We start from the raw sequence: 27,231 nt of genomic DNA on the forward strand, positions 1-27,231 counted from the left end.
TTTCTTTCCTTTTTTATTAGTTCTGTCCTCTTTTCATTGTGTGTCTTCATCTCCCCAGGATTTTGTATGTTTATTTTTTCCCTCCACAGCTTTTATTTCTGACACACATAGACTTTTTCTCTTTTCTCCTCTTTGTTTTTGGTTTTCTCTTTGCTTCAGTCTTCCATTGTAGTGGTCTGACAGGTTTCTCCTTTTACTACCCTTGTTCTAAAAATGATATTTCACAATCTGCCTCCCTCTAGCAGAGCTTCCTCCAGAGACTGTTGATACTACTCCATGACTCAACCTAAAAGGGCTACCAGACATGAAAGACATGGAAATGAGGATGAGACAGCCACATACTTATTCTCTCAGGGGCTGAATGCACTGCCTCTACAACACTCCTCACTTGCTGGCACAGAGAATGGAAGATCAAGCTCAGCCCTTAATTCTCCTGGTCTGCCACTAGCCTGATGCTCGAGTGTCTGTCCTCCTCCATTTGTATGCTTCATCCCTCTTCCATCAGCTGGTTGTATATTTCGGTTCACCTTTCTCTCATTCCTGTTTGTGCCTGTCTCATCCTCATTTCCATGTCTTTCCTCCCCTTCTGTGTCTCTTGTGTGGTCCCTCAGGATTGCTGCTTTTTCCCTAGAGGGGCCCACAAGAGAAACAGCAAAGTGTAACTCAGTTAAGTATTGTTAGTTTCATTCTTCTCTTCCTGCTGGGTCACAAGGATGGGAAGGATACGTGAAGAATCACCACAAACATGGTGATCCTCTGGTACTGCAGAAAGAGGAGCTTATGCTGGTAATGCTGAGGAAGTGCTATGTGCAGCACCAGTATATCAGTGGCACTCCTGTGCTGGATTCTCTTGCAAGGAAATCTTTAAAATGGGACGGTGAGGCTGCATGGGAAGCTACAGATGCCTGCAACCCAGGCTGAATCAACACCACCCTCTTAGGAAGTGTTTCCAGACATGCTGCTTGCTTCTGATTTATGTATTAATATTAAGGTTTTTAAGAGGAATTTTCCAACTTAGCCAATGGGCAGTTTACTCTGGGCTCCTTGCACATTTCTTTAAGCCATAATTAATTAATTAAATTGACACCAAGATGCTGCTTGCAAGAGACAGTTATTCTGGTTGTTGGACTAATTGCCAGTCAGGGTTTCTGGATGGCATTCCCTTCACAATAAGGCTGCTAATTAATCTTGCTGCAGTTCTCACAGAAAAAATGCTGATAAGCATATCACCAATTAACATAAGAAAGAAAATGTCAAGAGCCCTGTTGTGTTTTAGGGAACCCACTCCCAGGGAGATGAATATCACTATTAAATACGGAGACAGACTAACTACTAACTATGAAAGCCAATGTGCCATGACACAGCACCAAAACCACACAGACTTTATTCATTTAGGAACCTGCATATTGAATGTCTGTTCACTCTTATTTAATAACATTGACCGTTAGAAATTCTGTGTACAACCGAAAGATCAAGTAATATGGGACAGGAACATTGCAAGGATCCTGCATGTTTGATAAATAATTTCTCCCAGAAAATTATTCATAGAGTGTTCTTATTCATAGAGTGTATAGGTGAAGTAGCTTAAAAAACACATTAAAGACATGGGGACAGGTCCTCAGCTGGCCTGTAAAAGCTGGCCCACGATCCCCACTCAGAAGACCTTATAATTTAATTCAGACAGACCAACAGGTACACCAAGGAATAATTCAGTCAAAAAGGGAAGTTGGAAGAGACGGGTAGGTGCTACTGCCAGTTGGTGAAGACCTTCAGCAGTGGATCTGGCCCATCCAGGGGAACATTGGTGGCATCTCTGGATGCATGTAGGTGACACTGCCAGTGCCCTTGCTCTGGGTGCCATGAGAGATGGCCCACTGGAGGACATGTGCTTAGGTGAAATAAGTGTTGGTTTTAACTTACGAAGCTTTATGGTTCTTTATTCCTCTCCTGTGCTTACAGGTCAGAAAATCCTTCACCACAGAAGTGATGTCTTAGAAACAGTAGTCCTGATTAACCCTTCAGATGAAGCAGTTAGTACTGAGGTAAGTCAGCTGGAAATGTCTTATTGGATGTGTCATAAAAGCACCATAAGTGACTAAGAGGAAAGGGTATTCTGACTGTAGATAAATGAACATATGGGAGTGAATGTCAGTAAAAGTGTCAGCCTTCTCTTATCTCTTCCTCTTGTTTCCCTTTCCCATAATAGGATTTTAAAGAACATACAACAGGAATACTCATATCTCCTTTCTCAGGGTTACATTTCCAACAACCCACTAAAATCTGTTTTTGATCAAGTGGAGGCAACTGCGATGAGAGCTCTTGTGTTGCTGCTCCCGCACCCCTCCCTGGCTTGGTTCTGTATGTCTATTTTAAACTTGATATAAACCAGGTCCTCTGAGACCATTTTAGATCTTTGAGAAGGATTATCATGTATATAACATCTTTCCTCCAAGAAATCACATGCCGTGATCAACAGAGTTGGAGGCTATCACAGAACAAGAGATCTCCAAGTCCCGCATACTCTTTAGAAGAGAGTCAAAGCACCAGCCATGTATCTCAAGACCCCTCTTAGAGAGGCAAAGCAACATTCCATCCAGGAAGGTGTGGCAGATAAAAATAGGGATACTTATGCAGTTAACAAATAATTTTCAGTGAATATATGGATGATCCCCTCTGAACATATTAGAAGTATAAAACCTTCAAATGGGTATTTTGTTGCCAGGGATGTAGTTTTAATTGCTGTACACTACCAAAGAAGAGATTCTTACTAACATTGTGTAACATTAAACACACATAACTAAAAGGAGGATATGCTAATCAAAATGTTTAAACCTTTAAACGTCAAGTAAGTCATCTTTATTACAATTTCTCTTATTTCCTCTGCTGTTATAGAATCTCTTAAATTGCAGCACATTTATTTAATGAGAAAAGAGAGAGTCAGTTCAAGTGGCAGCTCTTAGGTTCTGCTGTTAAAGTCTGATCCCCTTTCTTCTTATAAAGGAAGAAAAACATCACGGGGGGGGGGCAAGAAAGAATGGCAAAAGGTAGGAAAATGCAGCTTCTGTCTCTGAGGCTTGCAGTTCAAATGATGGAAGATCACAGGAAAAGCAGTTGGCATGCAGGCCAGTTAGTAACTCCTGCACCCTGGCTTTACTGCCCTGGCTCTGGAAAATGTTTGGGTAGGTTATTCTTAATTTTCTCTAACCAGTCTGTGGGAGGAAAAGGTTTTTGTTGTTGTTTGTTTTTTCCTGAGATTTGGCTGTTCTTCAATGCTTTCATTCTGCCAAACTGGTAACAGCCAAAAGTTACAAGGTTAATTTTATCTTGGCTAGCTAAGCCAGACTCTCATTGGGCAAAAGTCAAAATGAGAATTAAGAAAGTGGAAGAAGGAAAAAAGTGGGAGTAGAAATTGCCATCTCACCCCACCATATGGCAATCAGGAACATTAAGTTCATATCGCAGGAGTAGCTCAGGACACAGCCAGGGAGGCGATGATGTCATTAGGTTCCATCTCCTTGTCTAGTCAGGATGATATATCTGTCAGAGTGGGAAAGAAGAAGGCTCATGGTGTGATTGTAAATCCTTGGGACCTGCCCTGTGGTAATGATGACCGATTAGTGATGCAGGTTTATGCATTGAGCAGGATGCTGCCTAAAAATCCTACCATGTTCAGTAAGCTGCAAATACTCCCTAGGAAAGAAGTGTCCAAAACAGGCAATATTCTTGTCCCATCAAAACTGCCAAAACAAAATACATTTCCTATAGTCTGTATATGGACAGTTTCTCTCATTTTAAGAAGATTCTGCTCTGTTGCTATAACAATTTTATAACTTTCTCACATCTGGAAAACTTCTGATTAGCTATTTCTTTGGGCCAGACAAACTCATTAAACACCATATATTTGACTTAATTCTGGGGTTTCTTTCAACAACATGCGACATCCTGATACTTTTCATCTACTTTGAACAATATAGGGCTTCAACCAAGGCTAGGGTTGAACACAACATATCTCGGTCCATTTTATACTACCTTATTACAATTTATTTTAAAAGTAATGGTCTTATATCAATGCACAGAATTCTGATAGTCCCCCATTAGGCCATCATTATACTCTTTTTATCTTTGTCTCTTCATTTTTTTCCATGCATGCTATGTATTATGTTCTAAAAACTGCAAGTATTTTTTGTTTTGTTTCTGTCATAGTTCTTTATCTCTGTAGAAACTCTTTAATTATCAGTTAATAAACAAAATTGAGGGGAATTATATGACAGTCATGTATCGGTGGTTCATGAGACAGGAAGTAATTTTGTGGCTGAAAAAGCTGGTGGTTTTATACATAAGCTGGCTGACTGCCCAGAACTGCTCCTGCAAAGAGAAAAAAAAATTAAAGAAGGAAGCCAGTTCTTTAATGAATTTTAATACAACTAAAACAGATGAGACTTGAGTGACATACATCAGCCAGCTGGGTGCACTTATCAATGTTCTCTTCTGAAACAGAAATCTTTGACCCACCAAGGATATTGTTGGATTTTATCATCCAACACAATTAGTGACAAGCCCGTATTAGGCCTGCTTTTAATTACGGGGTCCTTCTGCTGTTCAAACTTCGGGGCCATTTCTTTAATAAGATCAAAACGGAAGTCTTCCTGATCCATACTCTTCAGTGGCCCCTTTCAACACAATCTAAAAACAGAGTTGTTGAACAGAGATTTAGGTCAATACTGCATCCTTCCTGGCATGAGACAGAATAATTTAGGGCAATTGATCACTTAACAATCAATATATAAAGTTATAAAACTGGCTTGCTGGGAGTGCTGAGAGATGCTGTTTTGTGGCTTAGAAATATTTTGCAAAAAATGTATTCAAGAACACAGTTCTTTATACAAAACTCAGTTGGATTCCAGTCATATTTAGCCAGCAGACATCCCTCTAGCTCTACAAGCTTTACTTTGACAAAAGGCTGTCAAGTATTACAAGCAGTGACAGAGCAGTAGTAAAACTTAGGAATTATCAGATGTAGTGAAGGCTGTTTTGAAAGTGAAAATAATCTGTAAAGGTAAAGAGTATATATATATATATATAGAGAGAGAGAGTTTTAATATTCAGTATCTACTTTAAAACTTCAAAAACTTGTTCTACCAGTAGTAATCTCTTTGAACCAACAGGCATCCATACAATTTGCTAATGTCTATTCAGAATAATATACTGTGCCAGCACAGTACAAGTTCCAGTGTCCATTTTTTTCTGACTGTGAGCATCACTCAGATTGTGTACCTGACTATTTCCTATTGGTTAAAGTTAGGAATGGGTGAATATTGGAGCGCATAAGCGTTCATGAATTTGGCAGATTATTTTTAGTTCACAAACTAGTCCAAGTTTGTACAGTTTTTCATTAAATTTATACCTGTTTTTTTCTTCATGATAAATTTAGTTGTCAGTAAAGTTTTTCTAGCTACAGAGCAGGTAGTGCTATGCATTGCGGAAAGAAGAACATTGCTCCCATGTAGAGATGCATAGCTCCCGAATCGCCAGCCCATGGGCGCGGCAAACTGCTCCCATGGCTACGAGGCAGGAGTGACCTTCAATCCAGCGTTTGTGTTTGGGAAACTTATTTGGCTGATTTGATTGTACCCTCGCAGCTGGTGTTCACGCGCTCAAGAGATGGGTTCGTTATCTTATGTGCATGTATACTGCCTGGCTCTTCTATGCGCAAGAATGTAACCACTAAGAAGAGTTGTAAACAAAGTAAGGAGAGAAATAAAAACCCCAGGAAAAGTTTTCCTGGGAGGCTTTTTGCAAGAGGCTTGTAAAGCTCTCTAGCTACCACAGACCTGGCGTTCTGTTTCCTTTCCTGCGTCGTCACCACACTCCCAAAAAAATGGTAGGCGGATACAAATGTTTGACCTGTTACAGTGTAGAGGTCATGTTGGGCCAAAATTGTCCGTGATATAACTCCATTGACATCCAGAAGCAGTACACCAGGAATAAATTTGGTCCATTGTAACTTTTTTTTATTTTAATTTTTCACTGTCCTTTGCTCCTTTTTCAGTCTCTTCAGTTTTATTTGTTCATTGTACCTGTTCTCCACTCATTTTTATCCCCTCCCCTTTAATTTTTCCTTTACTGTTTTTTCTTTCTGCTTCTTTTTTAAGTGAGATAAGTTAGGTATTCTGTGTAACTCTCCCTGAGTGTCAATGGAATTACATTAGGGATGACTTTAGCACAACATGTTCTGTACACTATAACAGGTCAACCATTTGTCTGCCTACCTTTTTTGGGAGGAATCTTTCATTGGACTATCTTCTGTCAGTGGAAGACACAAGCCTTCAAGCTTTCCCAGACCTGAAGAAGAGCTTTGTGTAAGTGTGAAAGCTTGTGTCTCTCACCAACAGAAGTTGCTCCAATAAAAGATATTACCTCACATACCTTGTCTCTCTAATATTCTGGTACCAACACAGATACAACAACATCTTTTTTAAGTGTCCTTTATAAATAGAGTATGTGATGGGTTTGGTCACAGAGATCCCCTTGGGACTGTCACCTAATGTGCTGTAATGACCACTGAGCCCACGATTCCTGCCAGCTTGGGACTTCCAGAACCCTGTCTTGTTGAGCCAGACACACTAGCCTGCTGCAACACAGACCCAGGGTCTGGTCCACGCCCCCCAAAGCTACATCTTAACTGAAAACAGCTCAGCAGGTTACCTGTCTCCAGCACCCAGCCACCCAGTTCCCAATGGGATCCAAACCTCAAATAAATCCATTTTACTCTGTATAAAGGTTATACAGGATAAATTCATAAATTGTCCGCCTTCTATAACACTGATAGAAAGACATGCACTGTTGTTTGCTCCCCCAGCTATTTATCACTTACTCTGGTTTATTAATAAACAAGGGTGATTTTATTAAGTATACAAAGTAGGATGTAAGTGGTTTCAAGTAATAACAGACAGAACAAAGTAAGTCACCAAGCAAAATAAAGCAAAAACACACAAGTCTAAGCCTAATACATTAAGAAACTGATTACAGGTAATATCTCACCCTCAGAGATGTTCCAATAAGCTTCTTTCACAGACTAGACTCCTTCCTAGTCTGGGCCCAATCCTTTCCTCTGGTACAGTCCTTGTTAGTTCCAGCAGACATCTCAGGTGGTAAGCAGGGTTTTTCTCATGACTGGCAGCCCTGTTTGTCCTGCTCCACCCCCTTTTATAGCTTTGGCACAAGGTGGGAATCTTTTGTCTGTGCTTGTCCCCACCCCCCCATATCAATGGAAAAGAACAAGGATTAAGATGGATTCCAGTATCATGTGATATAATCACATGTCATGGTAAGACCCCTAGTCCATTCTTCCTGGGTTGGCCCATATGTAAACAGGAAGGTTTGCAGGTAAATAAACCATTTACAACCAATTGTCCTAGTCAATGGGAGCCATCAAGATTCTAAACCACCATTAATGGCCCATACTTTGCATAATTTCAAGAGGACCTCAGAGTTGTACTTCATATTTCTAGCTTCAGATACAAGAATGATACATGCATACCAATAGGAGGAATATATTCAATGGTTTATAACCTTTGTTATGATACTTTACAAGAGACCTTTTGCATAAAGCGTATTCCAGTTACATCATATTCACACTCATATGCATATTTCCATAAAACACATGGAGTGGAACATTACAGAGTAGAAACCCAGTAATGGGTGGGTGGGTTTGAAATTAGGCAAAGCAGGGTTTGGACCGAAGAGAGAGGCTGGAAATGTGGTAGCTGCATTTAATTTTTGTGCTTTTGTTCTTTACCTTAGGTGCGCTTAATGATCACAGATGCTGCAAGACACAAGCTTCTTGTACTAACTGGCCAGTGCTTTGAAAACACAGGAGAGCTCATCCTGCAATCAGGATCTTTCTCATTCCAGAACTTCATTGAGATCTTCACTGACCAAGAGGTTTGTCCTTAACAAAAAAATTTTCATAATGTTTTAGTATGATGACATATTTTTCGATGCATTGAAGATGGCCACCTTGATATACTTGAAACTAGAATTGATGCCTCAGTGTTGGTGTCCTTTGGCCCTCTGTACACAATTTTCTTCAAAATGTCTAATTCATTACTTTAGTTTTGATTTAACAACAAAATTAAATTTTAATTTGGCAAATTGCAATAATAACTTTACAAAATAAAAAAACAGGGAGCCTTTTAACAAATGGAAGGTAAAATTCCCATGTCTAAAATGTAAAGCTTATTTATTCAGTATACTTTTACAAGGCTTTTACTTTTACAAATAAGTTTGACACCTTGTTTACATCAGTTCTTGCCTGATAGCAACTACCTGGCAGATAACATTAAATAAGACACACAGCAATCTGTAGGATTAACAACTGATATGTTCAACACAAATCTGTTTATTTTTGCTGCATAGGGAAGGACAGAGTTCATAATATCTGAAACCAATGTGACATCTAAAAATTAGCATCATGTACAAGTGTGTGACAAGATATAAGCCACAATGTACTGCGTCCCTGTCTGATTAATAAAACAATGTGATTTTAAAAATGCATACAAAATTAGGGCCAAATCCTACCCTTACTTGTAGAAAACCAAACTGTGGGAAGGGGAATGGAGTAGTTAGTAATCTATTTTCAGTTGGGTAAATAAGTCATTCCTTTCTGGTGAGGAAATCTGTTGCTTAATCCAGTTCAGAAATCCAGATCTTTCCACAGGCAATGCTTGCCATATGATTTTCAACTTCTCCCTTACCAGATCACTGAAGACATCCAATTCCAGTGTCCTAACAGCAGCTCTTCACATTTTGAAATCATCATTACACATTGGCTGCCCCACGTATCTGATTCACTCTCCCTCTGAGCAACCACACTGATGCATTTTAACAAATCTATCGCTGTGTGAAAAGACAGTGTGAACAGACAGTGTTTTAAAAAACAGATATCTTTCCTTGGTATCAACTGTCATCTTGGATCTAAAAAGATAATAGGAAGTTACACCTTTGCAACATCTTCTGAGAGAGTGGGGTTGCACGAGGGTAGTTGTGAACAGAATTTGGTCCAACATCTCTCAACAGAGACTGTGGGCCAAATTCTGCTTTCATGGGCACCAGTGCAACTCCACTGAAGTTCATAGGTATTGTGATGGGTTAGATCACAGAAACCCCCTTGGGAGCTGTCAACTGATGTGCCAAGACTACTTCTGCCCCTGCTTTCCTGCCCTGTCAGCTTAGGACTTCAGTGCCCTACCTGGTTTGAGCCAAACTCGCTAGCCTGCTGCAAACCCAGACTCAGGTCTGAACCATGTCCCCTAACAGCTGTAGGCTTGACTGAAAGCAGCTTACAGAAATGTTCTCATCTTTAACACTCAGACGCCCAACTCCCAGTGGGATCTAAACCCCAAATAAATTCTTTTTACCCCGTATAAAGCTTATACAGGGTAAACTCATAAATTGTTCGCCCTCTGTAACACTGATACAGAGATATGCACAGCTATTTGCCCCCCCCCCAGATATTAATACGTACCCTGAGTTAATTAATAAGTAAAAAGTGATTTTATTAAATACAGAAAGTAGGATTTAAGTGTTTCCAAGTAGTAACAGACAGAACAAAGTGAATTACCAAGTGAAATAAAATAAAACACCAAATCTAAGCCTAATACAGTAATACAATTGAGTACAGATAAAATCTCACCCTAAGAGATGTTTCAATAAGTTTCTTTCACAGACTGGATGCCTTCCTAGTCTGGGCACAGTCCTTTCCCCTGGTACAGCCCTTGTTCCAGCTCAGGTGGTAGCTAGGGGATTTCTCATGATGGCTCTCCACTTTTCTCTGTTCCACCCACTTATATAACTTTTGCATAAGGTGGAAATCCTTTGTCCCTCTGGGTCCCCCCCCCATGGAAAAGCACCAGGTTAAAGATGGATTCCAGTTCAGGTAACATGATCACATGTCACTGTAAGACTTCATTACCCACTTGCCAGCACACATGTATACAGAAAAACTTAGAGGTAAAACAGAGCCATCTGCAGTCAATTGTCCTGGTTAATGGGAGTCATCAAGATTCCAAACCACCATTATTGGCCCACACTTTGCATAATTACAATAGGCCCTCAAAGTTATATTTCATATTTCTAGTTTCAGATACAAGAGTGGTACATTTATACAAATAGAATAATTACACTCAGTAGATTATAAGCTTTGTAATGATACCTTACAAGAGACCTTTTGCATGAAGCATATTCCAGTTATATTAGCATATTTTTATAAAATCATATAAAGTGCAACATCACAGGTATGCATTAACGTAACTGAGAGGAGAGTGCTGAAAACATACCAATGACATTAAAAAGTGGGAGAAACTGCCTATGCTCTTCATTAGCAAAGCTGTAATTCTGAAAGGAATAGAGTCTCCAGACTCTATACACCATACGCATGTTTCTTTTAAAGTTCTCAGCCTAATTTTTTCACAATTTATTTAGTGTGGCTAAAAGAACTCAAGAGTTTCCCATGAGATAGTTAAAAAAGGTCTTGGTAAAATGACAGACTAGGTCTATCTGATCTTCTGTTTTACTGTGTAGCCTACCATTTGAGAGACATGGTCAGATGGATTCCTAACATGTAAAGCACTTACTGGTACAATCCACTAGAGCTGTCAAGTAAGGAGGCTCTAATATGGCTCTCCCATTTTCCTCCTCTTACTCTTTCCTCTCTTTACTCCCTCCCTTTTTTGTCCTGTCTTTGCTCTCTTCCAAACAAAGCTATGTGTGATGTTTGGATAAGATTTATTTATACTCTTATATAAGTTGGTTTATATACTTAGTAAGGATGACATGTGAACATAAAACAGCTGTTCTGAGATTTTATTCCTTTCCTGCTTTTACTAGTTACCCATACACATTGGGTAGTGTGACAAAGTTCCTTCTCTATCTTGGTGGGTCCTGCGCTTTTTGGCGGATTTTCTTGCCTCATCACATATCCTCCCCCTCTGCTCAACACCATAGGGTTGGGCAACTTGGGATGCCAGGCAGTGTACCCGTGATAGACCATCAGTGTTGCCGTGGTGGCATCCAGCCCTGTGCCGTATGCGGAACTGGAATGGTTGGAGGAATAAGAACCACCTGGTGACCCTTGCATTCTTTTCCTTATTTCTCTGCATCCACTGGAGGGATGCATGGTCCGTCATGAGAGTAAATCGCCGGCCTAAGAGGTAATAACGCACTGTCTCCATGGCCCATTTGACAGCAAGGCATTCTCTCTCGACTACTGCATACTTCTGTTCTCTTGGGAGCAGCTTTCTGCTTAGGTAGAGGATCGGGTGTTCTTCTTCTCCAATCATTTAAGACAGAATCGCCCCCAACCACCTCGGAAGCATCTGTTTGTAAAATAAATTCCTTGTTAAAGTCCAGGGCTATGAGTATGGGGTCATTACACAGGGCCGTCCGAAGGTCTATGAATGCCCCCTCTGCTGCGTCGGTCCACTTCACCATGTCTGGATCTCGGGCCTTCACCAGGTCCGTTAGAGGACTTGCCCTACTGGCGAAGTGGAGAATAAAACGTCGGTAGTAGCCTACCCACACCTAGGAACACACGGACCTGCTTCTTTCGGGTCGGCTGGGGCCAGTTTTCAATCGCCTCTAGCTTATTAGTTTGGGGCTTTACTATACCCCTTTCTTCAATATATCCCAGGTACCTAGCCTCTGCTAGCCCTATGGCGCATTTAGCAGGATTAGCGGTGAGGCCAGCCCGCCTTAAGGTGCGTAGGACTGCCTCAACTTTCTCCAAGTGGGTTCCCCAGTCTGGCGTATGGATGATGACATCATCTAGGTATGCGGCTTCATAACGAGTATGGGGGCACAGCAGCTTATCCATGAGGTGCTGGAATGTGGCCGGGGCTCCATGTAGCCCAAAAGAGAGGACGGTATACTGGAATAACCCATCCGGGGTGGAGAACGCTGCCTTTTCTTTAGCTTCTTTGGTCAGGGGAATCTGCCAATACCCTTTTGTCAGATCCAGTGTAGTCAAGAATCGGGCACTACCCAGTCGGTCAATCAGTTCGTCGATGCGTGGTATGGGGTATGCATCGAATTGGGATACTTCATTCAGTCGGCAAAAGTCATTACAGAATCTCGTGGTACCGTCAGGTTTAGGCACTAGAACGATTGGACTGCACCACTGACTGTAAGATTCTTCAATAACCCCTAATTCTAACATTTTCTTTACTTCGGCCTTGATTTCTTCTCTTTTGGCCGCTGGGATTCGGTAGGGTCTCAGTGTTACCTTGGCTCTGGGGATCGTGCGGATATGGTGATAGGTCTCAGTCGTCCGCCCTGGTTTTGTAGAGAACACATCTTGGTTGCGATTAATCATGTCGGCTGCCTCAATCTTTTGGATTGGCGTCAAGTCGGGTGATATCCTCACTTGCTCATGTAAGTTATCCTCCTGGGGAAGGGTCTCCTGGGTGACTAAGCATGCCTCTCTATCATGCCAAGGTTTTAGAAGATTAATGTGGTAAATTTGCTCCGGTTTCCTGCGGCCCGGCTGCCGCACCTTATAGTTTACCTCTCCCACGGCTTCAATCACTTCATAGGGTCCCTGCCACTGGGCCCACAGCTTGCTTTCTGCTGTGGGCACCAGGACCATTACTCGATCCCCTGGTTGGAACCGTCGAAGCTTTGCTTGGTGGTTATAATGGGTTCATTGGGTCTCCTGTGCTTTCTCCAAGTGTTCCCGTACAATGGATGTAACTCGGGCTATCCGATCCCTCATCTGCAGTACATGCTCGACTATGTTCCTTCCGGGATTTGGCTCCTCTTCCCAGGCTTCTCTGGCTATATCCAATATGCCCCGGGGTGGTGCCCGTATAGTAATTCGAATGGAGAGAAACCTGTGGAGGCTTGTGGGACTTCCCGGATGATGAACATGAGGTAAGGCAATAGGGTATCCCAATCTTTCCCATCCCGGCTCACCACTTTCCTGATCATGGCCTTGAGGGTCCTATTGAACCTTTCCACAAGGCCATCTGTTTGTGGGTGGTATACAGAGCTCCATAGGGCTTGTACATGAAGCAATGCACAGAGATCTTTCATCAACTTGGACACGAAAGGTGTCCCTTGATCAGTCAGTATCTCCTTGGGTAGTCCAACCCGGGAAAAGATCTGTACTAGCTCCTTAGCTATTGTCTTGGAAGCTGTGTTGCGTAGGGGGACGGCTTCCGGGTACCGGGTTGCATAGTCTAGTACAACCAGCACATGTTGCTGGCCTCGAGTTGTCTTCTCTAGGGGCCCAATCAGATCCATGGCTATGCGTTCAAATGGTACCTCTATTATTGGAAGAGGTATCAAAGGGGCCTGCAAGTGTGGGCGAGGGCTATGTAGCTGACACTCTGGACAAGAGGTGCAGTATCGCCTGACATCTTCATGTACTCCTGGCCAGAAGAACCTCCACAGGATCCGTGCCTGGGTTTTCTCTACCCCTAGGTGTCCTCCAAACAGGTGACTGTGGGCGAGGCTCAATATGGCTTTTTGATGTTTTCGTGGCACCAGAAGTTGATGTATCTCCTGCATTTGCACCACACGGTACAGGAGATCTTTCTTCACTATAAAGTAGGGTCCTGGACCCCGGACCTTCCCCTCCACTGGTATCCCATCTATCTCAGCCACCTCTTTCCTGACGTTATCATATCTAGGGTCCTCTGCCTGGTCCTGCCTGAAATTCTCTCTCCCAGGACTAACCAGCCTGAGCTCCCAGGGGCCGGCTTCTGCTTCTTCCAATGGCTCGTCACCATCACGGCTGGGGCCAGCCTCCAACTCACCTTCCATGTTGGTAGTTTCTCTGTTGGCTGCTCGTGTCCATCTGCCTACTAGCGCGGTCTTCTGGCCCTGGGTCAGGATCCGGGTTCTCAAGGCCTTCGCGGCCTTCCTTTCTTTTTTTTTTCTTCCGGGCCTTTTGGGGGGTTGAGAATAGATCCTGAGAAAACTCAGAAAACATTGGGGGTTGACATTCCCCCAACGATGAATCGCTGCCAGCAGGGTCCTCACCTCCCTCCAGCCTCTCCGGGGGGGAGTAAATTATCAAATCCTGGATAGTCCCTCCCAATGACTACAGGATATGGGAGTTTAGGAACTACGCCCACTGTCACCTCAATGGGGTTCCCCTGAACCTCTATCTCCACTGGGATGGTGGGGGTAATGGCTCATGGCCCCATTCACGCATGTCACTGCTACGCGTTTGGCTTGTAGCAGCTGGCTACTTTTTACCAGCTTACCTGATACAAGGGTGATAGCACTCCCCGAGTCCACAAGCGCTGTAGTCTCTGCTCCATTTATCTTCACCGGCCTGGTGTAGTTATACGGGGCTAATGTGATGCCCGCAAGGTGGATAAGGGAGCACGGGACCTCCCAATCCCCCAAGTTGCATTGCATAGGCTCCTTGGTGCTGGGACACTGTGCTGCTATGTGTCCCCACTCCCCACATGCATAACATCTATAATTGTTTCCAATCATTCCCCTATCATGTGGGGGATTAGGGGGGTTAGTCCCAGGGTTCCCCCCACTCAGGCCAATCCCTTCCTTCTGGGGTCTCCACTGGTTTTCAGCCCCCCTCTTCCTCTACCTAGGACTCCCCAGGGGTTTGGCTGTCCCATCTTCCAGGGTTGGGATTGGGTGTTTGCTATGAAAGGGGCTTTCCTTGGGTAGTCGGGTCAATTGCATGACAGCCAGGGGTCTTTCTACCAGCGTGATCATCTCATCATAGGTGGACGGATCGTTCTGGCCTACCCATTTGCGGAAATCTGGTGGCAGTGCCCTCATGTATCGGTCGATGACCAGAACCTCTAGTATCTCTTCTGGACTCTGGGACTCTTTGCAACCACTTTCGTGCGAGATGGATGAAGTCATATAATTGGGACCGTAGGGTTTTGTCTTCCTGGTACCTCCACTCGTGATACCGCTGGGCCCGCAGTGCGGTCGTTACCCCAGATCTGGCCAGGATCTCTGCTTTCAGCTGGGGGTAGTCTGCTGCAGCCTCTTCAGGGAGATCATGGTAGGCCTTCTGGGCCTCCCCACACAGGAAATGGGGCAAGGATGCCAGACCACTGATCTCGAGGCCAGGCCTCCCGTAGGGCTGTCCTCTCAAAGGCCAGAAGGTATGCCTCTACATTATCCTCCCACGTCATTTTCTGCAGCCAATGGCTGGCCCGTATGAGCTGCAGCCCATCATGGCCACGGTTCAGCTCTGTAAGGGTCTTTACCTGGTTTACAAGTTCCTGCAACATAGCTCGGTCTTGAGCAGCCTAGTCCATCAGCAGGTGATTAGTCTCTTGTTGCAGCCGCTCTGCTTCTTGTTGGGCGGCTGCCTGGACACGGGTAGCCTCCTGCTGGGCTGCCGTGGCTTGTATCAGTGCCCGTACTACATCATCCATTGTGGTGGGAAAAAAAAATAAACCCTCTCCTTTTTTTTTTTTTTTTAAATCACCCTCCTTCTTCCGCCGCGCTGCGCACCCCAAAATCCCACTTCTGACACCAGCGTGACAAAGTTCCTCCTCTATCTTGGTGGGTCCTGTGCTTATTGGCGGATTTTCTTGCCTCATCACAGTAGATTATTTTTGTATGGCTAACATTCATCATCTCATTCTGTGTCTCTGTTGAATTTTACTTTCAGTAAATTCTGAAAATAAATTCCATAACAACAAAAATAGGAGAGCAAGACACAAATCTTCAGAGTTCCACTGAAATGAAACGTCTCCTAGACACACAACATTAATTATTATAGTACTCTCCATTCCTCTTGGTAATCCAGTTTATGGTCCAAAATTTTCAGTTTATTCAACTCTAATCTAGTCTAAATCATCTTTATCAAAGTCTTTCTTTTAGATGTAAATTACAATTGACTATCCCTGAAAAGTATTTTGTAATAGTTTGCAAGATGGTGAATATGCTTCAATTACATTTGCAGTGTTATTGTAGCCATGTTAGTCTCAGGATATGAGAGAGACAAGATGGGTGAGGTAATATATTTTATTGGACCAACTTATGTTGGTGGAAGAGACGAGCTTTTGAGCTCAACAGAGAAGAAGAGCTCTCTGGAAATCGAGAGCTTGTCTCTTGTACCAACATAAACTGGTCCAATAAAAGACATTATCTCACCGACCATGTCTCTCTCACAAATTACATTGACATTTGGTCTCCATATTCAGTTATTTGACTGAATTATTAAAAGAAAATGCTTGAACAGTTTTGTAATATCTTTGTCATGAGTGAGTTGAAGTCTCCTGCATATACTTTATTTACAATAAAACAAATAGAAACTGTGTATGCAGTGGGGATTACCCCATGACTGGGATTTAAATCTGGAGGCCCCACTGTGTATGTAAAAACCATTCTTGATTGTAGGGGGCAACTGTAATTCAGTCAGGTTCATGTAACTTATTGATCCTAGTGGGCAGGATTTTGTCAACTGCCAATGCAGAATACTAAGTACCAGGTTATTCAGGAGTTCTGAATCCCCCTTCTCTTCTGGTTACAGAGACAGTAGTGGGTGCAGTAACATTTTATTGCTGTTCTCCCAATAGGCCCCCAGTGGCGGCAAAGGAGAGACTTGCAGCACCAGGTCACCATTTAGCTGGCCTTTCCAGCCACAATTTGTTTTGGCTCACAAACAGAATATCTTGTGGTGTCTTTTAATAAATTATTAGTCACTATCAGATCCTAGTCTGGGAAAACCATTATCCACTTTCAAGATATAAGTTTTCTGTCTTTGCTAGATATGAGACTTTTGGAAGCCAAGGGAAACCTTTGATGCCAGATTCTATCTTCGGCTGCACATATGCAACTTCCATTGACAGCTTTGGGAGTTTTCATGTGTATCCAAGGGTAGAATTTGGCCCTGGTGTGTTTATTTCCATGCCAGTCCCCAGGACTCATTCAGTTTGGAGCCATTTCATAGCTGTGCTGATTTCTGAACTCTGAGAGCAAACTGAAAAGTGGAAATTTGTCAGTGAAGGGTTGAAATATTATGTGCTTTCTGTTTACTAATCTGAGACCACCAAACATATGTCTTTAATTCAGACTGGAACAGAATAATAGCTTTTAGTAGTGAACACAGGACTTTTTGTTCATAGAAGCCTTCAGTTCAGTGTCTATTTTGGGTCTCAGAATGTTATTCAACACTGGAGAAATCAGTGGAGTTATTCAGGATTTAAACTGGCAAAAGAACTCAGAATGTGGTCCATGATTTTTTTAATCAAAATGTTGTCAAAAGGATTTTTAGCCACAACACTCAGCTGTGGTTCTCTCTTTTGCTCTGGGTTTACATATATAAATTGATATTTAATGAATTATCTGTTATACAGAGATTAATTACTAAACATATGGTGTTAATACAACTGCCATTTAATAGCCTTTTAAATATCTAATTATATATAAATGCTATGAAGTCCATTGTTCCATTCAAAATGTGTATATTTGCAAAATTGCACACTAAGAATATGCAGATCTGCCTCTTTAATTCCCATATTTCAGAAACCTAATGATCTTACAAACGTTTTGTTCCCGACTCTTTTTTTAACTTTGAAGCAGTAAATCAGCTCCCAGAGGTGCTGGAACTGGTGGCGCTGCCGCACCCACTGGCTTGAAGTGGTTTTCATTATATACAGGGTTTACAGTTTGGTTCAGTGGCTCTGCGCACCTCCACTATACAACTTTTTCTAGCACTTGTCAGCTCCTCTTCTTGTCAAAAGCTGGCCAGCAGTTAAACTAGTTCTGGCATGATGCCTGCTATTTTTGGTGCCAGACCATTCAAAAGGCATTAAAATAATGAAAGAATTGTGGAATACAGCCCCATGTTGGGAATAATGTGCAGGCATCCCGCTCCAGCAAGAGCTCCAGGAAGTATTGTGGTTCAGATGCCTCCTGGAGCTTCTGTGGATGCTGCTGTATCACGACCCATAAAGAAGGTATAATGTGTGCTCCCCTAGGTGGGGCGCCAGCTCTACTGGCTGGTTAGGAGAAGTGGAGAAGTTCACAGTTCATTTGCATTGAGTAGCACTAATTGCAGCATCAGCACCATGGAATCCTCACATTATGCTCTGAGCATAAGGACTCCCATTGTACCCAACCTCTCTCTGTGAAGGATGCAAGAGGTGCCTTCAGCACCTAAGAAGGGACCAGGCACAGTCTGGTCCTTTGTATTTAAAAACAGTACAGCAATAATCTGATAATAACAGTTTCCTTTAGCACCTAGAATTGGCTACTGTCATGTGGAGAAAAAAATAAAAAGGAATGTTGTATCTTTAGTGTGAAGCTTGTACTGTAACCCAAGGACAGCCTTGCTATGTTATATTTTTATATGACATTTCTATTATAAAATATAAATTTACACCAACCTTTTGTCTTTTTGTTTTACAATGCTAGATTGGTGAATTATTGAGTACTACACACCCTGCCAACAAAGCCAGTTTAACTCTGTTTTGCCCTGAGGAAGGGGATTGGAAAAATTCAAACCTTGACAGACATAACCTTCAAGACTTCATCAACATTAAACTCAACTCAGCATCCATATTGCCTGAAATGGAAGGACTTTCTGAATTCACAGAGTATCTGTCAGAATCAGTAGAAGTGCCATCACCCTTTGACATTTTGGAACCGCCAACATCTGGAGGTTTCTTGAAACTCTCAAAACCCTGCTGTTATATTTTCCCAGGTGGAAGAGGGGACTCTGCATTGTTTGCAGTGAACGGATTCAATATGCTTATTAATGGGGGATCTGAAAGAAAATCTTGCTTCTGGAAACTTATCCGACATTTAGACAGAGTGGATTCCATTCTGCTCACCCACATTGGGGATGATAATCTACCAGGAATCAATAGCATGCTTCAACGAAAGATAGCTGAGTTAGAAGAGGAACAGTCACAAGGTTCTACTACCAACAGTGATTGGATGAAAAATCTGATCTCACCTGATTTAGGAGTTGTATTCCTCAATGTTCCTGAAAATCTGAAAAACCCTGATCCTAATTTTAGGGTAAAAAGAAGCATAGAAGAAGCTTGTTTCACTCTCCAGTATTTAAATAAGTTGTCTATGAAACCAGAACCTCTCTTTAGAAGCATAGGAAATACCGTTGACCCTATCATTCTATTTCAAAAAATGGGAGTAGGCAAACTTGAAATGTATGTGCTGAATCCAGTCAAAAACAGCAAAGAGATGCAGTATTTTATGCAGCAGTGGACTAGTACAAGTAAAGATAAAGCTGAATTATTGCTGCCAAATGGTCAGGAAGTAGATATTCCAGTATCCTATTTGACCTCAGTCTCATCACTGATCGTATGGCATCCAGCAAATCCTGCAGAAAAAATAATCAGAGTTTTGTTTCCAGGAAACAGTACCCAGTATAACATACTAGAAGGGCTGGAAAAACTGAAACATTTAGATTTCCTTAAACAACCAATGGTTACACAGAAAGACCTTACTGGTAACATACCTAGCCCAGCAGTGAAACAAGCAAAGCTGAAACAGCGAGCGGACAGCAAGGAAAGTCTCAAACCTGCCACAAAGACACTATCAACCAAGACTGTCAGAAAAGAATCTAAAGAAGAAGCATCTGAACCAGCAAAGCCTAGTCCTCCAGAAAAGCCTCAGAAAGTAGAAAGCAAGGAAAAGACTACAGTAAAAAAGGAAAAACCAGCAAAAGCAGAGACAAAATCTTCAGTAACAGAAAAAGATATGACAGCTAAGGAGGAGCAGCTAGTGAAATCCGAAATTGCTGAAAAACAAGCAGCAGATGTCAAACCAAAAGTTGCAAAGGAGAAGCATGTGAAAAAGGACGTGAAAGTAAAATCTGAAGAAAAGAGAGAGGAAAAAGAAAAACCAAAGAAAGAGGTTTCTAAGAAAGAGGAGAAAACACCTACCAAGAAAGAGGAAAAACCTAAAAAGGAAGAAATCAAGAAAGAAGCGAAAAAGGAAGTGAAAAAGGAAGAGAGAAAAGATTCTAAAAAAGAATTAAAAAAAGAAACTCCCCAAAAGGAAGCGAAAAAGGAAGCTAAAAAGGAAGAGAAAAAGGAAATTAAAAAGGAAGAAAAAGAATCCAAAAAAGACACCAAAAAGTTTCCAAAAGAAACAAAGAAAACACTTGCTCCTTCAACTGAAGCCCGAAAGCCTGTGACAAAACCTAAAGCACAAAAGAAAGAGGAATCTGTTAAAAAGGAAGCTGGGCCTGTTGGAAAACCAAAGGAAAAAGGCAAAATTAAGACAGTAAAGAAAGAGAGCAAGGTCAGTGAAACACAAGCTGCTGTGGCGGCAGTGGGAGCGGTTGCTGCAGCAGCAGCAGCTGCTGGAGTAGTAGCTAATGGAAAAGAGCTTGAAGCTGAGAGATCCCTTATGTCTTCACCAGAGGATTTAACAAAAGACTTTGAAGAATTAAAGGCTGAAGAAGTAGAAATAGTAAAGGAAACAAAGCCTCAGGTAGGGTTAATAGAAAGTGAAGGGAAACTAGCTGACTCAGAACAAAAGGAAGCACATGAAATCCAGAAAGAAAAAGTAGATACTGAAGGACCTGCTGACTCTCCTGATGAAGGCATAACGACCACTGAAGCTGAGGGTGAATGTGAACAGACACCTGAAGAGCTGGAGCCTGTAGAAAAGCACAGGGTTGATGACAATGAAAAATTTGAAGATGAAGGAACTGGTTTTGAGGAATCCTCTGAAGCAGGTGATTATGAAGAAAAGGCAGAGACTGAGGAGGCTGAGGAACAAGATGAAGATGAGGAAGAAAAAGCAACACTGGGCATCACAAAACGGGATATTGGCGTGGCAAGAGAAGTGGGAGAGACTGAAGCTGATAAACATGCTAAAACTAAAGATAAATATGTTGAAAAGGCAGAATCTGAGGCAGGGGATGAGCGAGCTGAAGAAGATATGGAAGAGACAGTTGAAAAGGCAGAAACTGAAGAGACTGAAGAAGAAGCTGAGGAAGAAGACAAAATGGAGGATGTCAGAGATGAAGAAGTGGAAACTGAAAAAGTTGAAGCTGAAGAAGACTATGTTATGGCTGTGGTAGACAAAGCTGCAGAGGCTGGTGAAGTTGAAGATAAATATGGCTTACTCATAATCACACCAACTAAACACTCTGAACCTCAGTCCCCAGCTGTTGAACCAGCATCTTCTATTCATGATGAGACTTTACCTGGGGGTTCAGAAAGTGAAGCAACTGTTTCTGATGAAGAAAATAGAGAAGACCAACATGAGGAATTCACTGCTACTTCAGGTTATACTCAGTCTACCATTGAAATTTCTAGTGAGCCAACACCAATGGATGAAATGTCAACTCCTCGGGATATCATGAGTGATGAAACGAACAACGAAGAAAGTGAATCACCTTCTCAAGAATTTGTAAACATTACTAAGTATGAGACATCACTGTATTCTCAAGAATATACTAGACCTAAACTCTCTCCACTTCATGATGCTTTCAATGGTTTATCTGAAGGATCAAAAACAGATGCCACAGAAGGTAAAGATTATAATGCTTCAGCTTCTACTCTCTCACCCCCTTCTTCATTAGAGGAAGACAGATTCTGCAAATCTTCCTTTCAAGAAGTGTACCATCAAAGAGAAAATGAAATCAAAAGTACTGCTAAATTACAAATCAAAGATACCTTTTCACAGGCATTTGATGAAAAGCATAGCTCAGCTAAGAGTCCAGTTCAGAGTCCATCACCTCCATCACCAGTTGCTAAAACACCACTAAGTGAACGTAGTGTGAACTTTTCCCTGACTCCCAATGAGATTAAGACATCAATTGAACCTGTAGTGCTCACTGCATTGCCTGATGAACATCCAGAAGTTATTGAAGAGCACGGTGTCAGCCCTGATGATAAAACATTAGAAGTGGCGTCTCCTGCGCAATCTGTTGCTGGTAGTGCAGGCCACACACCTTATTATCAGTCTCCCACTGATGAAAAGACCAGCCGACTTCCTTCTGAACTCATTGAAAAGGCAGCAGAGGCTCCGGTTAGTTTTGAATTTAGTGATGCCAAAGATGAGATTGCAAAACCCAGAATAAGCCCTATGGATGAGCCTGTGCCAGACTCAGAATCGCCTATTGAAAAAGTTCTCTCTCCTTTACGAAGTCCACCTTTGATAGGTTCAGAGTCTTCATATGATACATTTTTGACTGCCGATGTAAAGTCAACTGCCAGACTGACTGAGAGTCATTTTGAGGAGAAAAGTGAAAAAGAAGAGTCCCCTGTTCAGATAAGCCCAGTTTCTGAAGTCACCTCTGTGGATCTTTTCCAAGGACAGCAAGATGAAAAAAGTATGGCATTTATGCCAGCTAAAGGTTTTGGTCTAGAAAAGAATATGGAGGATATTGAAGCTACCAGTTCTCAGTCTCCACTGGTTTTGGATGAAAGGAAGCTAGCAGGAGATGTCTCTCCTACACAAATAGATGTTAGCCAGTTTGGATCCTTTAAAGAAGACACCAAAATGTCAATATCTGAAGGTACAGTCTCTGACAAATCTGCAACTCCTGTTGATGACGTTGTAGCAGAAGACACATATTCACATATAGAAGGAGTTGCTTCTGTCTCCACAGCCTCTGTTGCTACTAGTTCATTTCCAGAGCCAACTACGGATGATGTTTCTCCTTCTTTACATGCTGAGGTTGGATCACCACATTCTACAGAAGTTGATGATTCTCTTTCTGTATCTGTTGTACAAACACCAACAATTTTTCAGGAAACAGAAATGTCTCCATCTAAAGAAGAATGTCCAAGACCCATGTCAATTTCTCCACCAGATTTTTCACCTAAAACTGCAAAATCAAGAACACCAGTGCAAGAGCACAGATCTCCTGAGCAGTCAACTATGTCAGTAGAATTCAGTCAGGAGTCCCCTGAGCAGTCTTTGGCAATGGACTTTAGTAGACAATCTCCAGAACATCCCACAGTAGGCACTAGCATACACCATATATCTGAAAATGGACCAACTGAAGTAGATTATAGCCCTTCAGAGATACAGGAACCTACTTTTTCACATAAGATATCACCTGTGGAGCAGACATGTTATACTCAAGAAAAGGATCTTTCAGAGATTATTTCAGTATCTCAGATTGAAGCTTCACCCTCAACTTCATCAGAACATACACCTTCACAGATAGCTTCTCCACTGCAAGAGGAAACACTCTCAGGTGTCATGCCACCCAGAGATATGCCGCTGCATTCTTCATTTACCTCAGAAAAGATGCAGAGCCTAGGAGAAAAGCTTTCACCAAAGTCTGATTTATCTCCTTTAACTACAAGAGAATCCTCTCCTTTATACTCTCCTAGTTTTTCAGATTCACCTCCTGCGATCAAAGAAACAACTGCTGCTTGTCACTCACCATCACTATCACTTCATGTGTCCTCAGATAAAATATTTGGTTACCATACCTCAGTAACACATGACACAATACAAGACTCTCTAACAAAACATAGTCCAGAGCCTTTAGCCTCCACAGAAAAAGATGAAGCTGAAAAAATCACCAGGTCAGCTGAGGCCATTAGTTACTCCTATGAGACAACTGGGAAAATCACTAGATCACCAGAGGCCATTAGTTATTCCTATGAGACAACTGGGAAAATCACTAGATCACCAGAGGCCGATAGTTATTCCTATGAGACAACTGGGAAAATCACTAGATCACCAGAGGCCGATAGTTATTCCTATGAGACAACTGGGAAAACCACCAAGTCCCCTGAAGCTCCTAGTTATTCCTATGAGGCAGCAGAGAAAACCACTAGATCACCAGAGGCCATTAGTTACTCCTATGAGACAACAGAAAAAACCATCAGGTCACCTGAAGCCATGGATTATTTTTATGAGAGAACTGGAAAAACCACCAGGTCACCTGAGGCTAGTAGTTACTCCTACGAGCCAACAGAGAAAACCACCAGGTCACCTGAAGCCATGGATTATTCCTGTGAGAGAACTGGGAAAGCCACCAGGTCACCTGAAGTCGTAGAATACTCCTATGAACCAACAGAGAAAACCACCAGGACACCTGAAGCTGTGGAATACTCCTATGAGAGAACTGGGAAAACCACCAGGACACCTGAAGCTGTGGAATACTCCTATGAGAGAACTGGGAAAACCATCAGGTCACCTGAGGCTGTAAGTTACTCCTATAAGCCAACAGAGAAAACCACCAGGTCACCTGAAGCCATGGATTACTCCTTTGAAACAACTGGGAAATCAACAAGATCACCTGAGGTTGTTGGTTTTGCCTATGAGACACCTGGGAAAACCACGAGGTCACCTGAGGCTGTTAGTTACTCCTATAAGACAGATGTACATTTTGCTGCAGAAAAATCATCTCTAGCAGAAACCCGTCAAGATGTTGATTTATGCCTTGTGTCTTCCTGTGAATACAAGCATCCCAAAACTGAACTTTCACCCTCATTTATCAACCCGAATCCCCTGGAGTGGTTTGCCAGTGAAGAACAGTCTCAAGAACAAGAAAAGCCATTAACCCAGTCTGGAGGAGCCCAGCCACCTTCAGGAGGAAAACAGCAAGCACGCCAGTGTGACGAAACTCCTCCCACCTCAGTAAGCGAGTCTGCTCCGTCTCAGACCGATTCAGATGTTCCCCCAGAGACTGAAGAATGCCCTTCTATTACTGCAGACGCTAACATTGACTCAGAAGATGAATCTGAAACCATTCCAACTGATAAAACAATTACATACAAACATATTGACCCTCCACCAGTCCCAATGCAAGACCGCAGTCCTTCACCCCGGCACCCAGATGTCTCAATGGTAGACCCAGAAGCTTTGCCTGTTGATCAGAACTTAGGCAAACCTTTGAAGAAAGATCTGAAAGAAAAGACAAAAACTAAAAAGCAGGGTACTAAGACCAAGTCTTCCTCACCTGCCAAAAAAAGTGATGGTAAATCAAAGCAGGTGGCTTCACCAAAGCCAGGTGGCTTAAAGGAATCTTTAGACAAAGTTTCCAGAACAGCTTCTCCAAAGAAGAAAGAGTCTGTGGAGAAAGCAGCGAAAAATATCTCTATTCCAGAAGTAAAATCTTCCCGTGTTGAGGAAAAAGATAAGGAGGCCAAGAATGCAACAAATTCCACAACATCAAAGTCTGCAAAGACTGCAACTTCAGGTAAGGAAAGATCAGGACCTGTGTATATCAGGAAAAGATGTGGAGCCAGACTCTCAGCTGGTATAGTTGAACTATCTTGATATTTCATCATCTGATAATCTGGCCTGTGAGGTGTGCTTGAGGAAAATCCATGTTTATTAAAAAAATCTATAGTATAAGGTTTCACATTTAAATTAATTAAATTAACTGAATCAACTCTTTAATCTGGAAAAAGCTAATAATGATTTAGATGTGTTAATTGATATCAAACAATTAGAGAGGCAATGTATGAAATATAGAGTGCAATTATTATTTATCCAATTTGTTAGCCAGCTGGCTAAGCTGAAAATTGCTATATGAAAAGTTAAATGAACAGTAAGCAACTATTTTCTTCATTATAAACATAATTTAAACATAAAATTGTAAAGTGAACAAGCCCGTTAATTGGTTTGAGTTGTGTGAGTGTAATAGGAAATTAGATGTGCTTTACTGTTCCAGTGCATTATTCCTTATTAAGTATTCAGAAGGCTGGTAGTTATCTAAGCATGCACTTCCATGAAATCTGGCTACAATCTGATGGTGGTGGTTTACTAAACATATAGGGAGATCATTTCCTACAGACGTTCCTGTGCATTCAAAGAAGCTGGAAGTCCCATTTACAGGGTAGATAGTTGAAAAGGCACAGTTCCCCTGCAGACTTACCCTGAGGGCTTGTTGAACTTAGGGTGACCAGACGTCCCGATTTTATCGGGACTGTCCCGATATTTGCTTCTTTGTCCCGCGTCTCGACCAATGTTTGGTCGGGACACTGGACAAAGAAGAAATTTTCCCTTCCGCTCCGGCGCTCGGCCCCCCCCCCCCGCCCCGGCTCCGCTCCCTCCTTCCCCCATTGGCTCCCTCCCCAAATCCCCGCCCTGGCCCCGCCTCTTCCCCAGCATTCCTCCTCCCTCCCAGGCTTGCAGCATGGCGGTGCAAGCCTGGAGGGAGGGGGTGGCAGCGGCGGTGCCTGGATCCTGGAGCTGGTGAGTCAGCTCCAGCACCCGGGCACCGGGCGGGCAAGGGAGGGAGACAGGGGGGCTCAGCTGTGAGCCCCCCCGCCGCGCCAGAGGGCTTCTGCCCGGGCTGCTGCACCCGGGGCCGGGAGCGCAGCCTAAAGGCTGCTCCAGCCCTGCAGCCCGCGGGGCAGCGCGGTCAGTCCGGTCGGGGGGCAGCGCGGAGCAGGCAGGGGCCAGGTGGGCGGCGCGGGGGCCTGGGCCGAATCCCTGCTGCTGCCGGGGAGCCCCGCGCCTCTCCGTCCCGCTTGCGGCTGCGGCTCCTTCCCGGTGGGACGCGCCCCCCCGGCCTGCCCCGGCCACATGCGGCGCGCGTCCAGCTGCTCCTTCCCGGCGGGAGGGAGACTAGGCGCGGGGGACACGCGCCGCATGTGCCCGGGGCAGCGGGAGGCGCGTCCCGCCGGGAAGGAGCCACAGCCGCGAGCGGGAGGGAGAGGCGCGGGGCTCCCTGGCAGCAGCGGGGATTCGGCCCCTGCCGCCCCCCCCGGCTCCTGCCCGTTCCGCGCTGCCCCCGCCCAGACCCACTGCGCCCCGCATATGCCCGTGGCGGGCCAGGGGGCGGGAGGCTCTGCGGGGACTCGGGGAGGGCAGCGTGCGGGGCCTGCTAATGCCCCAGACCCCTTAAAACTTTTTTTTTGCTCTGTCCCCCCCCTTTTTTGCTCCGCCCCCCCTTTTTTGGCTCCGCCCCCGTCCCGATATTTTATAGTGGTAATCTGGTCACCCTAGTTGAACTCAAGGATAATCTGTAATACAATGTACTCTATCCTGCAGCTGGGAACCTGTAGACTCTGATATAAAATACTGTGGTTTTCAGTTGACAGTACAAAAATTATGGTTAAAATGGAAATCTCTCTGCATAGATATAGATAAAATTTAAAAATTCAGATATTGACCAATTTGTTGTATGTGGGATTTGATATGTTTTGTTTTATGGGTTAAGTAATTTTTTTCCTGGCTTGATCATGAATCCACGCTTAGCTTTATATTACTTGATTACATTAAAAAAACAAATCTTGAGTGGCTTATTATTATCACAACAGAAACAGAACATATTTCCAC

At 43.1% G+C, this 27,231-nt stretch overlaps 1 protein-coding gene across 1 annotated transcript in view; it reads left to right on the forward strand.

Moving 5' to 3' along the window:
- MAP1B (microtubule associated protein 1B) overlaps positions 1-27,231 on the forward strand; it is a 119,634-nt gene that overhangs the window by 81,851 nt on the left and 10,552 nt on the right. Inside the window, exons 3-5 of the mRNA XM_054031973.1 lie at positions 1,960-2,042; positions 7,804-7,944; positions 18,412-25,141. Of these exons, the coding sequence (XP_053887948.1) occupies positions 1,960-2,042; positions 7,804-7,944; positions 18,412-25,141 (6,954 nt within the window). The remainder of the gene's footprint in view (positions 1-1,959; positions 2,043-7,803; positions 7,945-18,411; positions 25,142-27,231) is intronic.

Source organism: Malaclemys terrapin, chromosome 6 (genome assembly GCF_027887155.1).
Source record: "Malaclemys terrapin pileata isolate rMalTer1 chromosome 6, rMalTer1.hap1, whole genome shotgun sequence".
Classification (NCBI taxonomy): domain Eukaryota; kingdom Metazoa; phylum Chordata; order Testudines; family Emydidae; genus Malaclemys; species Malaclemys terrapin.